Source organism: Hyaena hyaena, unplaced genomic scaffold (assembly GCF_003009895.1).
Source record: "Hyaena hyaena isolate Hyena2069 unplaced genomic scaffold, ASM300989v1 scaffold_405, whole genome shotgun sequence".
NCBI lineage: Eukaryota > Metazoa > Chordata > Mammalia > Carnivora > Hyaenidae > Hyaena > Hyaena hyaena.
In genome coordinates, this window is record NW_024081039.1 from 154,756 (window position 1) to 168,987 (window position 14,232).

General features: G+C 42.6%; 1 protein-coding gene across 1 annotated transcript in view; it reads left to right on the forward strand.

Moving 5' to 3' along the window:
- ZDHHC14 (zinc finger DHHC-type palmitoyltransferase 14) overlaps positions 1-14,232 on the forward strand; it is a 223,008-nt gene that overhangs the window by 143,783 nt on the left and 64,993 nt on the right. Inside the window, exon 4 of the mRNA XM_039252072.1 lies at positions 3,679-3,837. Coding sequence (XP_039108003.1) covers positions 3,679-3,837 — 159 coding nt within the window. The remainder of the gene's footprint in view (positions 1-3,678; positions 3,838-14,232) is intronic.

The window sequence follows — 14,232 nt, forward strand, 5'->3', positions numbered from 1 at the left end:
AGGATTCAGACCACATGAAACGGAGGCTCATGGGCAGACTTCGTGCCTGGAATACAAAGCAGCAGCCTGTTCAGGGGACACACCGGGCCACTGTGCTTTGAGCACAGGCTCCGTGTAAGACCGTGTGGCAAGAGAAGGGCCAGGTGCCTGGAAGACCGTGTGTGGCCCAGGGGAGCCCCATGGCGGGTTTTTATTAGACTTCCATCTAGAAAGCTGGCCCTGAAGGAATGGGGGGGCCAGACTGGCCTGGAGACCCACTGCCCAGCAGACAGCCCAGCAGGACCCCTTACTGACTTCTCCCCTTGTCTCTGTTCATTTATGCGTCCTCCATGGTCTCTGGTCCAGTATTTTACTTAGAGTAAATACAGTTGACCCTCAAACAAGACAGGTTTGCACGGCACGGGGCCACTTATACATGCAGGCTTCTCCAAAAATATAGAACAGCACTGTACATGTATTCTCTCTTCTTTATGATTTTCTTAATAACATTTTCTTTTCTCTAGCTTACTTTATTGTAAGAAGACTGTACATAATGCATATAACATACAAAATATGTCTTAATCAACTTCATGTTACTGGTAAGGCTTCTGGTCAACAATAAGCTAATAGTACGTTTTGGGGAGAGTCGAAAGTTATACTTCGATTTGTGCAAGGGGGTCATCCCCCCAACCCCAATATCATTCAAGGGTCAGCTGTAGGTTCTAAATATCAGTTGACTTTTTTTTTTTTTTTCCAGTTATGTGGCTCTTCAGTCACTTAATAATGGCACAGTTGGGTTCTGAATCCAGGTCTTCTGATTCTTCCATTTCTTTGACATAGAAAGTTCTCCAGATGTTTAGTCCAAGAGTTTTCAGATTTAGCTTAATTCTTAAGCTTCAATTTATCTTGTCTGTTGGATTCTAACCTTCAGTTCACATTGTATCAAATCTTTAACCTTTCGAAATTGTACTTTGGAACAAGATCACTAGTGTTTGTCTTAAGGAGTGATAGCAGATACTTTTCCAAGTCACTGCCTACTCAGACTAAGCTATTTTAGAAGTTTGAGTGTGGATAAGATGGTCATCCCTGCTTTTTAAGACACTTTCTGTGACAATTCAGTTTTTAAACTTTTCTGATTAAATTAACACAAATTTTGCTGATTGGCTTAGTATTTTCATTTTTTGTTTTTTTTTTTAATTTTTGTTAAAAAAATTTTTTAATGTTTATTTTTGAGAGAGAAAGAGACAGAACATGAGCAGGGGAGGGGCAGAGAAAGAGGGAGACACAGAATCTGAAACAGGCTCCAGGCTCTGAGCTGTCAGCACAGAGCCGGACGTGGGACTTGAACCCATGAACCATGAGATCATAACCTGAGCCGAAGTTGGATGTTTAAATGACTGAGCCACCCAAGATCCCCTGGACTATTATTTTTAGACATATATCTGGCTTTCTAGTTTTTCTACCCCTGTTTGCAAGAGCTAAATGATATAGTGGGTGTCATGGCTGACATAAGGCTAGTGAGGCACCGAATCATAATTAATTTAGGCCCTAGTGGCGCCCAGTTGGCACAGTCTCTGGAGAGCTGACCTTATCTTTGATGTATTCAAAGCAAGTTATTTTTACTCTGGTGGTTAGGGAAGTACACAGCCATGCTGTCTCTTTGTTTTCTCCTTATTACAGAATCCATTGGGAGGTTTGATAGGGCAGCCGCCGGGGTGCCAGGACAGTGGGACACATGCCAAGAGAGGGTATCCTGCTTGGCAAGGCCACCCAGGGTCCTTCGGATGGCTCTGTGCCCGTTTAATTATTCTAAGTAGAAGAGTTGTCCTCAGCGAAGAGGTGAAGCGGAAGGCTGCTCCTTACTCTTCCCATTTCCCTGCCCTCCTCACTGCCTTCTCTCCCTTGAGTGTTCTTGAACTCTGTCCTTTCTTTCTATAAGCTGCTTGTAGAACTTTTAATTTTCCATGAATAGAAAATGGCTGATAACCACTGACAATGCTTCCTCTACCACGTGGGTTGGTATTTTTACAAATACCAAACTTAGGCCAAAGGGCAAGGGGCAGATTTTCAGACCTCTGTTCTCCTCTTAAAAAAGATTGGGGTGAAGGGTCCCTGAACTCATGACACATGGGTGGTGGATTCTGTAAGAGCAGGGGGGCAAGAAGAGGGTGTGGCTCTGCACATATCACCCCTCCTGGAGTGTTTTTACAACCCTGAAGCCAGACTGTACTCTCACCAATGAAATCAGACTCTCTCAGGGCAGGACCGAAATATCAGGGCTTTTGGAAGCACTTCCTGTAACTCCTGCCCAGGCTGCATGTGGGGGCCTCCGTGGGGGTTGGGACTCACCCCTGCCACCTGGGAAATTTATCAAATGTTGCAACTATTGCTGTCTGATAGTGTGTCCTTTCAGTGTGGATGAAGTAAAATGGACAGCAACCTTTAATGTTACCAGCTCTGTTTGGAGAACACCAGGAACTTTCCCAATATTTCCTTCAGCCCCTCGAGTCTGAACTAGCTGTTTACCCACGGCAGTCTCTGCCCAAGCCCTTAGATATTCTTGCTACTCTCCATCCCCCCATGGCCTCCTGTGCTTGGCTGCACAGGTAGCTGCCCCAAATTCTTCCTGACAGTCCTCACGGGGTTCTGAGGGGCCTAGAGGAGAATAAAACTGGATGTTTTATCTTCCTGTAGAGCAGGGATTCTCAACCCTGCAGCACATTAGAATCACCCCAGGGCTCGATTTTGATTTAATGGGTCTGCAGCAGGGTCCATCCATTAGGGGAATTTAGAAAGCTCCCTGGGTGATTCTAATATGAACTCAGAGACAAGAACCAGATCTGTAAGATAAAATGAAATGTAAAAAAAAATATATGTATTTGTATTTTTTTCAACATTTAGTTCTAGAAGATAATGAAAGATGCTGGTCAGACAATAAACAAAATACAGAGATTATTTTTAAAATATATATTTAAATATGTCTATTTTGAAAAAAATTACACACACACATATTTATATATATTCTATATTCCCCCGCCCCCCCCAATCCAATACCTGATATTTTTGAGGAGGCCAGTGTGCAAGGTGGATGACTCTTAAGCAGGACTTGGAATGTACTATCAGAGAAAGATCTTGATGTCAGTATCACCAACTATTAATTAGGGCAGCACTAGCTGCTGTAACAAATAAAACCCAGACCTTCAGCAATTTTACACTGGGAATTTGGTGTCCATGTAGCAGTGTGGAGGGTGAAGAGATCAGAGAGGCAGCCCTCCTTTCTGCACATTCAGGGTCGCCAGTATTTGGTCTGATGGTGGCCCTGCTAGGGGGCGAGGAGAGAGTGGGCGGGGCTCCACTGGGAGGGACCCATTGGCTGGGCCCTGCGACGTGTGCTCGAACCTCATTGGCCAGAACTCAGTCACACGACTGCTACCTGTGTGAACTATTTTGTGCAGACCCAAGCTACTTGTGTGAACTATTTTGGGTAGCCCCAGCCCCTGGCCGGGAGCTGGACGGCGGTGGAGAGCAGGCCCTCTGCAGCACCTGCCATTTGCCTGTGTGGAGTCGGGTGCCCCGCGGAAAGGCCAGGTGTGGCCGCTGCCCTTGGGAATGCAGGCTCCAGGCCTCCTAGGTGCGAGAGCCTGCAGAGGATACATGATTGTATTAAGGGCTGTGCCCTTTCTCTTCTTTTCTCCACAGATATCGCAAACGGCACCAGTTCAGGGGGGTACCGCCCACCTCCCAGAACCAAAGAAGTCATCATCAATGGCCAGACTGTGAAACTCAAATATTGTTTCACCTGCAAGATTTTCCGGCCTCCTCGCGCCTCTCACTGTAGCCTTTGCGATAACTGCGTAGGTGAGTAGAAGTGGAAATTGCCTCTGTCCCGCCCCTCGTGTGTGTGGGAAGATGTCTGTAGCTGACGGAGTAGCTGATTTCCCGTGTGTAGACTGTGCTAAAGAGAATCGGCATGGGTGTCACTTCAATCCTCCAAAACTGAGCAACAATAATAGTTAATATTTCAAGCGCTTCCAGCCATGTATGCAGTTCACCAAGCCTAGGGTTCCCAAGTCTCTTTTCCTCTTACATTCTCCAGCACCCCCCGCTGTGGGTGCAGGCCCTAGACCGGCTCCTCCAGGCGTGCACACACCGGAGTGGGGGTTCTTTGTTCCCTGGAGCTGCCAAATCAGCAGGCACTAGAAATCATTTTACCTCTGGGTCCCTCCATTGCCCGAAGGGCTGGAGGCACATGGAGCCGGATGTGCTTTGTGAAGTTCTTCCAACTCCTCAGAGGAGCACTGAGCTGGGAGATGGAGGCATTGGAAGCACAAAGAGAGAAAAAGAGGCAGAGGCCAGAAGACGTCCAGGCCTAAGTTAGGATCGTGGCTCTTCCCAGTGACCACCAAGACCTTCCCTCTCTGTCCACTGGTTTTCTCCAGGACAGACTAGAGAAATAGGCAGAAGGAATGGGTGACACGGAGGTTATCGGTTGTAAGACTTGGCTCTACGGCTCTGCCACCACTGGTCCAGGACAGGATTTTCCAACTGCCGTGGGTCCCAGTCTTTTGCAGTTATTTGGCAAGCACTTCCTGTCACTTCGGACTGAGAGCCTCTTACCACACTCACAGACCATAGTCTGCCCTGGGCTGGAGCTTCTTAGAGATGAAGTTGGCAAGGAGATGGTAGAAGACCCAAGTCACAGGAAGGGTGATTGCAGAAAGGCTCCGCCCATGGAGAAAGACCCTCTTTTCTCCAGTCCCATAGCCTGCTTCTAATAGAAATGACCAAGGGTAATTCTGGGCTTTAGGCATAGGAATCCTCGGTCAGCTCAGAACAAACCTGTTTCCCTCATATCATCAATGCCCAACACTCTTCCTGAGTCTATTAGAATTTGTAGTCTCAATTCTTGAGGAAAATAGAATGTTATAATGTGCTTCCGGTGTGCAAAGCTATTTTCCTTTTGTCTGAAATTCGCTTCATCCTAACTTTAAAAATCTACAATTTGGTAGAAAATCCATGATTTCCCCATCAGGCCTTGTCTTGGTTTTATTAACTTAGATGAATTACTTTTAGATTTTGCTCCCGCAGCAGAATAGAATAGAATTACATTCAGTCTTTTCCCATTTTGAAAGTAGCCTGAGTTAGGAGCTGGAAGTCTGGAACCACATGGCCTGGGTATAAATACGAGCTTCGTATCTACTTAAACTCTTTATGCCCCAGTTTTCTCATGTGTACAGTGGGGTTGATACAAGTAACTACTTCATGGGACGGTCGAGGGATTAAATGAATCAGTACAAGGAAAACAGAATAGTGCCCGCTGTATAGGCTCTATAATTGTTGCTGCTATTCTGTTATTACATCTGCTCCCATGATATTTTTGTTTGGCTTTCTCTGGATAATTTCTTGATCAACTGTAGCCCTCTGTGGGGGTGATGACCAACACTACACCTGGTCGTCTACGTGGGTGCACACTAGGGTTCCTTCAAAGACACACGACAGCCTTCGTTAGGTTTCTAATATGCTTCCTGGTGACGTCAGCCGTCTCATGCCCATCTTGAGGACATTTTAAACCAGAGCATCATGGTGGCATAAACATCTGCAGGGAATAATCTGTAGGGATTCTCAGGACCCTCTCTTGGGTCATAATTTTTTTTTTAATTTTTGTAATGTTTTATTTTATTTCTGAGAGAGGGAGAGAGACAGCATGAGCAGGGGAGGGTCAGAGAGAGAGGGAGATACAGAATCTGAAACAGGCTCCAGGCTCTGAGCTGGCTGTCAGCACAGAGCCTGACGCGGGGCTCGAACCCACGAACCGTGAGATCATGACCTGAGCCAAAGTCGGACGCTTAACCGACTGAGCCACCCAGGCGCCCCTTGGGTCATAATTTTGATATTGCATGAATGAATGTTATATGATGGAATAGTATATAACATGCGCTTTTCACATAAGCTTTTCTGTTACTTTGCTTGCCTTTTTCTGGAGGTCCAGTGACTTATTCCACTAGGCATTATAGGTAGGGAGTTGTTATATACAAACCCATAGCGTTTACTGGGCACCTCCTTCTCTTTATCATTTATAAAAATGTTTACCCATTTCTAGACATCTGACTGTCCCTTTGTTCATTTGTATCATTTGGTCCCAACCTTCTGTTTCCTTTCTCTAGGCTAGACTCTTAATCATGATAAAACTTCCTCCCCAGCTCATAGTGCTTTAAAATTCTCTTTGGATTATTGTAAAACACTTTCTAAAAGCTCATAGAATTGTCTTATTCATTCCCTCCAACAGCCATAGGTGTTCATACATATCCCTTAAAGAACCTTGATGAATTAGAAGTAAAATCTCCTTACCAAAATTATGTATCAACCCCAGTTAATGGTGCACTTCTCCCAGAATATAACTGTTTAAGGTAGTACAATATCTTATGGAAACTACCAGCTGAGAAAATAAGAGCCATCAGTCTATAATACCTCAGAGCCCTTCTGCAGCTTTTTTTTTTTTAAAGTTTATTTATTTATTTATTTGGAGAGAGACAGAGAGAGAGCATGCAAGCAGGGGAGGGGCAGAGAGAAAGGGAGAGAATCCAAAGTGGGCTCTGGACTGACAAGGAGCATGAACTGTGAGATCATGATCTGAGCCAAAACCAAGAGTTGGACACTTAACTGACTGAGCCACCCAAGTGCCCCATAAACCCTTCTGATAAATCCAAGTCACAGTGGCAATCCAGCATTCCACAAATAAGCATGGCGGTGTCCTGTAATTGGGAGGCACAGAACAGTGAAAAGAGAGGAAAGGGGAAAGTTTGGGAGTAGGCTCCAGAGGAGGAAACTTGGCCAGAGAGCGTATCACCAGCATCTGCCCCTCAGCATCATTTGATGGCCCTGGGGCTGGGGTTTGGCAAACCCTGATGAGGACCCCACTGTGCAAATGACAGGTGAGATAAGTAGCATACGGGTGATTTAAAATAAAGCTACTCACAGCCCTCCTGCAACAACCACACAGTGACTCACACCTACATCGCTTCGGTTTTCCAGTTCATTATGCTACATTTGGGCCTTTGGCGTGACCCATTAGCAGACCAGCAAATTGGACTTTGTTCTGCATTTGGGAAAATAGAGTGGAAAGCAAATGTCTCCAACTGAGAAGTGTAATTGCAGAGTTTGCCACGATTTTATTTTTAGATAGAACGTTTTTATTGAAAGAATTCTGCTTTTTGCAGCCAGGGAGAAAAATACAATGATATGCTGAAAGCCAGAGTTAGCACATGTGGCTTCCCTTACCTTGTAATGAGTGGGTTTGGGTCGGTTCTTCCTAGGGACACAAATAAATGTCGCTTGATGCTGGGAGAAGGGAGAGGAAAAATGGGGTTTCCCAGGCAGTTCAGAAGAGTGGTTTTCTTTGTTAAATACGTTTGAAATGAGAGCAAACTTGTAAGGGCTCTGTATTTTGAGTTAAGGACTGATGGTAAAGCTTTCGTGGAGAGCAAAGCCTGGTGCAAATATAGAATGGGTTAGCAGGGCCTTGTGGTTGGCAACTTGGCTCTAACACACTCAGACTTGGGGACTGGATCCGGGTCCTGTCATTGGATGATATTGGTACATGAGTAGGTTATCTGACTACCCCAACTGTTAGCACATCTATAAAGTGGATGACCCTAGTACTACCTCGTAAGTTTCTTTTAAGGATTAAAAGAAATGGGGCGCCTGGGTGGCTCAGTCGGTTAAGCGTCTGACTTCAGCTCAGGTCATGGTCTCACAGTTCATGAGTTCGAACCCCAAGTCGGGCTCTGTGCTGACAGCTCAGAGCCTGGAGCCTGTTTCAGATTCTGTGTCTCCCTCTCTCTCTGACCCTCCCCTGCTCATGCTATCTCTCTCTCAGAAATAAATAAAACATTAAAAAATTAAAAAAAAAAAAAAGTATTAAGTGAGGCTGTGGCCAGCAAGGACCCAGTATAGACCTGCCACATGCTGTGGGGGCTCAGAGAGTGCTTGTCATTAATGTTACTGTGGGTAACCAGGGGAATGCTGCTAACAGTGCTCCAAAAATACCTGCACAGGACAAGTTCAGGGGGTGATAGGGGTCACCTTGTTTCCCCGTAATCTGGTATGATACAGATGACCTGCAGTCTTGGAATGAATATACTCTTTCTCTATCTCATTTTGTCTCTATTTACCTCTGTTTCTGTCTGTCTCTCTTTCAAAACCTTTCTCTGTCTCTCTCTAGTTCTCTTTCTTGGTTGCTATCACATTGCTTCTGCACCTATGGAACCAGCTATTTTGTCATGTTTGTTCAGCCAGGCAGTCTTTGAAGTTATAAAATATTTTTAGATGACCAGCATCTAGGGCCATGGGGCCACTTCTGCTCTCTCTGATCCTAAGGCTCCTTCGGGTCATTCTTAAATTGAGAGTAACTGAAGGTGCTGAGGAAGCAAACTGTACACTCGGGAGGTCCTCTCAACCCCGCTGTATATCTCAGAGCCCCAAGTGAGTCCCCTCCACATTTCAGGGAAGTCTGTCCTTTGATGGACTCTGGTCTAGGGTCAGAATAGCCAGCAGCTCTCACTGGAATTGGGTATTTTTAATACACTCTAAACCTGTAATTAAAAGGGACTTATTTGAAAGTAGTTTAACCACACACTGTGGATTTGGTTGAGTCTGATAAACAAAGAGACAGAGCACACAAGCCTCTGTAAGCCCGTGCTGTGTGCAGGTGTCCAGCTTTGACCAGGCAGAAGGCAGCCTAGCCTGAGGCCCCGAGGTGGCCTCTGGAGGCAGCAGCTCCCTGGATCCCAAGCCTGCTGCCCTGTCTAGGAAGGGAGGACCCTCTCTGCATTTGCAGTGACACGTCTGGAGGTGCTGTGAGGACAGAGAAGACGGTACATGAAGCCCTCAGGCTGTGTTGGCCCCTGGTATGCTGTAAGCAAGGCCAGCCGCACTCCTCATACAGGGGGTGCCCTGGTCCCATTTAGTTCTGTCCTTGTCTGTCAGCTCTGGTGTAGGCGGCACAAAGAGCCTGCAGAGGCCCCCCACAGAGACTTGGTGTTCAGGGACTCCTGGTTTTGGCAGGCCTTTCCCACCATTTAAAAAATCCCTTATTGGGGCGCCTGGGTGGCTTAGTCGGTTAAGTGTCTGACTTTCGCTTAGGTCATGATCTCGCGGTTCATGGGTTCGAGCCCCGCGTCAGGCTCTGTGCTGACTGCCAGCTCAGAGCCTGGAGCCTGTTTCAGTCTGTGACTCCCTCTCTCTCTGACCCTCCCCTGCTCACGCTGTCTCTCTCTGTCTCCTAGAAATAAATAAAACATTAAAAATTAAAAAAAAAAAATCCCTTATTGACTCACTTTCTTGTTCCCTTGTCTCTTTTTTCCTGTGCTCTTTCTCTCCTGGGAGTACTACACACTCCCCTTCTCACTCGACAGTGTCTTCCTCCCATCAATCCAGCTGCTGCCTCTGTGACGTAGTTTTCTGAGCTCAACTGCTGATATTTTGTCTGTTGTGTACACTCTGTGCACATCAGAGCTCAGTTACTGCTGCACGGTTGTCCTCAATATTAGGAGGTTTAGAATATCTGAGATTTGGAATTGCAGCACTTCTGGTATGGAGTAGCATTCTAGAATTTATTTTTAACTATTAGGGAATGGTGATAGGGCTATTAATTTCCCATAGGAAATTTTGTATGGGAAGAGCAGGCATTTGCATTCCTCCAAAAACCGAAATGGAAAGGGCTTTGCTGTAGTCCCCCTCCCACCACCAAGTTTCCAGTATCTTTGCTTTTCAGTCACATTTAATAAGCACCTATGTGTCAGACACTACTAGCTATTTTGATGCTAGCTGCATCAAAATAAAAGACAATCCTCAAAGAGAGTTATTAAGAACAGACCAAGGAGAATTCATTATATTTATTATATATAAGGTTATATTGTTATATTTATTATATTATTTATTATATAATGATAGAAGTCAGTATATTTATTATATTATATAAACCAAAGAGAGTAATTTTACACTGGTAAAGAGCACAATAAACAATTCAGTCATCAACATATATGCACCAAATAACATTGCATTAAAATATATAAAGTAAAAGTTGTTAGAGAAGGTGAGGATAATTTGCTACAAACATAATGCTAGTGAGAAACAATTGCATATTTCTAGTTTTGATGGTTCAGGTAATATAAAATATAAGAAGAAAATAAAGGATATTAATATATAATTAATATATGCTAAACTATGCTTCTACAAAGTATACTTACCTTTTTTTTAACTGTGTATGGAATATTTATAAAAATTAATCATACTAGGCCACAAAAAATTCCTAGTTTTCCAAAAACAGATATTTGCACAGATCATACTATCTGATGACACAACAGTAAAACTCAAAATCAATCACAAAGATGTAAATACACAAACCTAATCAATTGTGATATTTTTTGAAAAGCTTTTAAACTTCAAATGCAAACCTCAAAATCACAGTTGTGAAATAGTTAGAAAATGACAATAAGAAAAATGCAAAAGGAACTCTACACTAGTTAGAATTCTAAATTTTAAACACACAAAATAGTTAAGCTAAGCAGGAAAGGAATTATTTGGAAAGCCATCAAGTAGCTCATAGGAATGAAGGAGAAGCCTGAGAGCCAGGCTTAGAAACCAGGAAAGGCTGAGTGCAGCCAGTCACAACTACAGTAGGACATCTTAGGATGTGTGAACCCTGCAAGCAAAATGTTTGTTGCATTGTCACCGAGTTCTAACTCTGCTGCTGCCATCAGCATAAAACTGTGACTCTCTCTGTCTGCAAGGACTCTGGGTTCAGAGATCTGGGTGGGAGCACCTGAGCCTGTTTTGCTTCCACACCCAAGGAACTAGCAAGGCAGGAGAGGTTAACTACCCACTTTCAACTTCTATAAGCCAGGGTGGGTATGGGGGGGTGGGACGGGTAGGGCCCTGCCCTGCACCTATTTTGGGATCCTCCCCAAACAGGAAGTTTACTTAGATCGTGGATGGCCAATGAAACAAAAAGTTTTTAAAAGTCTAGTACAAAAAACAAAACTGAACTTAGAAGCAAATAAACAAACATAATATCCATCTCAAGGAGATAGGAAAAAATAGCAAAATAAACCTAAGAAAAACAGGAAGAAAAAAATGAATGACCTACAAAACAGGAAAATAGATATGATACCACCTTTAATTCTTTGGAAAATAAACAACATAAAGATAAACTTCTGGTAAGACTGAAAGAGAAAATAACAAAATGGAAATAACAGATTCAAAGGGGGCAAATACAGGTAAGTTTTTAGTTATTGGAAGATAACTGGATTAGTTTGCATATTATATAATTCAATGCTGATTGATTTGAAAATCTCAGTGGAACCTGATTTTAAGGGAAGTTAGTCAAAGAATGAGTGGAAAACTTAGACTGCTAATAATGAAAAGCTGAGGAGTTTATTAAAGAATCATCCAAAGGAAAAATAAGATAAAAACAGAGAGGTAGGCAAACCTAAGAGACTCTTAAATACAGAGAACAAACTGAGGGTTGCTCTAGGGGTGTTTAATGGGGGAATTGGTAAATGGGTGTTGGGTATTAAGGAGGGCATTTGTTGGGATGAGCATTGGATGTTACATGTAAGTGATTAATCAGTAAATTCTGCTCCTGAAACTATTATGATGCTATATATGCTATTATTATGTTAACTAACTTGGAATTAATTTTTTAAAAATTTAGATGTATATTTGATATGAAAAATATTCACATTATATTATTAAATTTTTTGTTAGATATTTAAAAAACTAATACAAAAAAAGATGCTAGAATCAAACAGTTTTACTTCCTGCACTCTGAATAGTGTTTCAGATCTTAGAGCAGCTTGGACAGCTTTTCAGTTCATTTCACCAAGACAGCATAAACCTAACACGAAAATCTGACAAAAACAACATGAAAAAAAAGATTCTCATTTATAAATGTATATAAAAGTCAACATAACATAACAAATTTAATCTACCAGTGTAATAAAAGAGTAGGTCATTCTGACATAGAAGGTCATATTTGAAGAATGCAATTTTTTAAATGTTAATAAGTCTGTTACTATATCAGTAGGTCAAAGGCCAAAAAGTATATAATCATGACAATAAATGATAAAAAGATATTTAATAAATTTGGCACCCATTTCTAACTCTGAAACTTGGTAAACCAAGATTGGGGGAACTGGCGGGAAGAATTTGGGCTCCAGTGATCTCCATACCCTGGTGTTACTCGCATAGTTATGTTGCCTTACCTGACAAAGAGATTTTGAAGACGCCATTAAGGTTACAGATTAACTGACTTCAAATAATGGATATTATCCTAGATTATCCACGTGGGCCCAGTGTAATCACAAGAGTCCTTAAGAGCAAAAACCAGAGATTCCAAGTAGGAGAAGGCTTCATCCTACATTGCTGGCTTGAAGTTGGAGGGATCCATGTGGAGAAGGGAGAAGAAAATGAATCCTACCAACTGAACTAAGCTGGGAAGGAAGAGGAGCCAAGCCCAATGGCTCCTGCACCCCCACCTTTACCTTGATCTTAGCCTGGTGAGACCCTGAGTCAAGCTCTTGACCCAGTAAAATCCCAAGACACTAAATTTGTGCTGTTTAAAGCCAGGGCATTTCGAAGAGATAATCTGCACCCCATGTTCCTTGCAGCGTTATTCACAATAGCCAAGAAATGGAAACAATCTAAGTGCCTGTCAATGGATGGGTAAAGATGTGGTAGAGATAGACAATGGAATGTTATTCATCCATGAGAAAGTAGGAAATCCTGCCATTTGCATCAACATGGACATATCCTGAGGACATTACGCTAAGTGAAAAAAGTCAGACAAAGATAAATTGTGTAGGATATCATTTATATGTAGAATCTAGAAAAACCATACTCGTACAAACAGTTTAGGGGTTTGGGGGACCAAGAGAGTTGTTTGAGGGTACAAATATACAACTCGTAGTAACTAAGTCCTAGAGATCTAATGCACACAGTATGTGAATATAGACAATACTATTACATTATAATAGTCAAACTTGCTAAGAAACTAGATCTTACTTATTCCTACCACAAAAAAAAAAAAGCTTAATTATAGGTGGTAGTTGAGGTGCTGACTACTGCTATGGCGACAATCCAATTATATAAATGTATCAAGTCAATATGTTGTACATCTTAAATTTATACAATGTTACATCTCAAACATATTTTAGTTAACATTTTTTCCAGGCAATAAATTTGTTTAAAGCCACTACATTTGTGGTAAGTTGCTAGGCAGTAAAAAAGAATATCCTTTAACATGATTTTAAAGATGAAAAAAGCTCCCATTTCCTTTGTGGTAAAAACTGGGTTATTTTACGTTAAAATTAGGAACAGATTAAGATGTTCACTGTCACTGCTAGCATTTAACGTATTCCTAGGTTTTTCTGACTAATGCAGTAAGATGAAAAAAATAAATACGAACTATCAAAAAGAAGCAGGTAGAATTATCCCTTCATTGTAGATGACAAGAAAACCAACAAACATTAAAACTAGTTTTTTAAAATGCAGTAGGGTTATTAGTTAGCAAATCAATACATTAAAATAGGTGACGATATATCAGTTAGGAATCACAGTAGAAATCAAGATACATTCTCTCCACAAACTTCTTAATAACCTTAATTAATTTGAGGCAGGTGGCAAGATAAAATAATTGTACAGTTCAATCAAAAGAATAAGCTAGCCATAATAACTCACATTTTGGGGAACGAACAATGCAAGGAGCCATGTACTATTAAATATCATGAAGTCCGCAGCATGTCACCGACCCACAGACCAGGTGCAGAAAGTGAGTGAATGATTTCTTTGTTGTCATTTCTGAATTTTCCGAATCTCCTAAGTGATCAGCAGAATTCACAGTTCTTGTTCAGAAGGTCTCACGGACTGGCAAGGAAGGCAGAGATGACCAACACAGGGGAGTCTGGCAAGTGCCATGGGGAGGGGTCTTCGAGAGCCCAGACTTCACAGTGTGAGGGGTCCCTTTGCCAAGTCGTACAGCATAAGCAGGGGTTACTGCGTTGCAGGAGGGTAGGGAGCCCAGCGGGGCAACAGTGGGACAGAGGCTTGGAAACTTGCAGGAATGCTTGAAAGCAATCAGAGAGGCCAGTCAGCCTCTTGAGATAATCGGCAGCTGTTTGCAACTCCTATGGGGGCTGCCTCTGAATTTCAATCAAATAGATTGAGTCAGACAATCTAATTAATGCTTTTGGATCT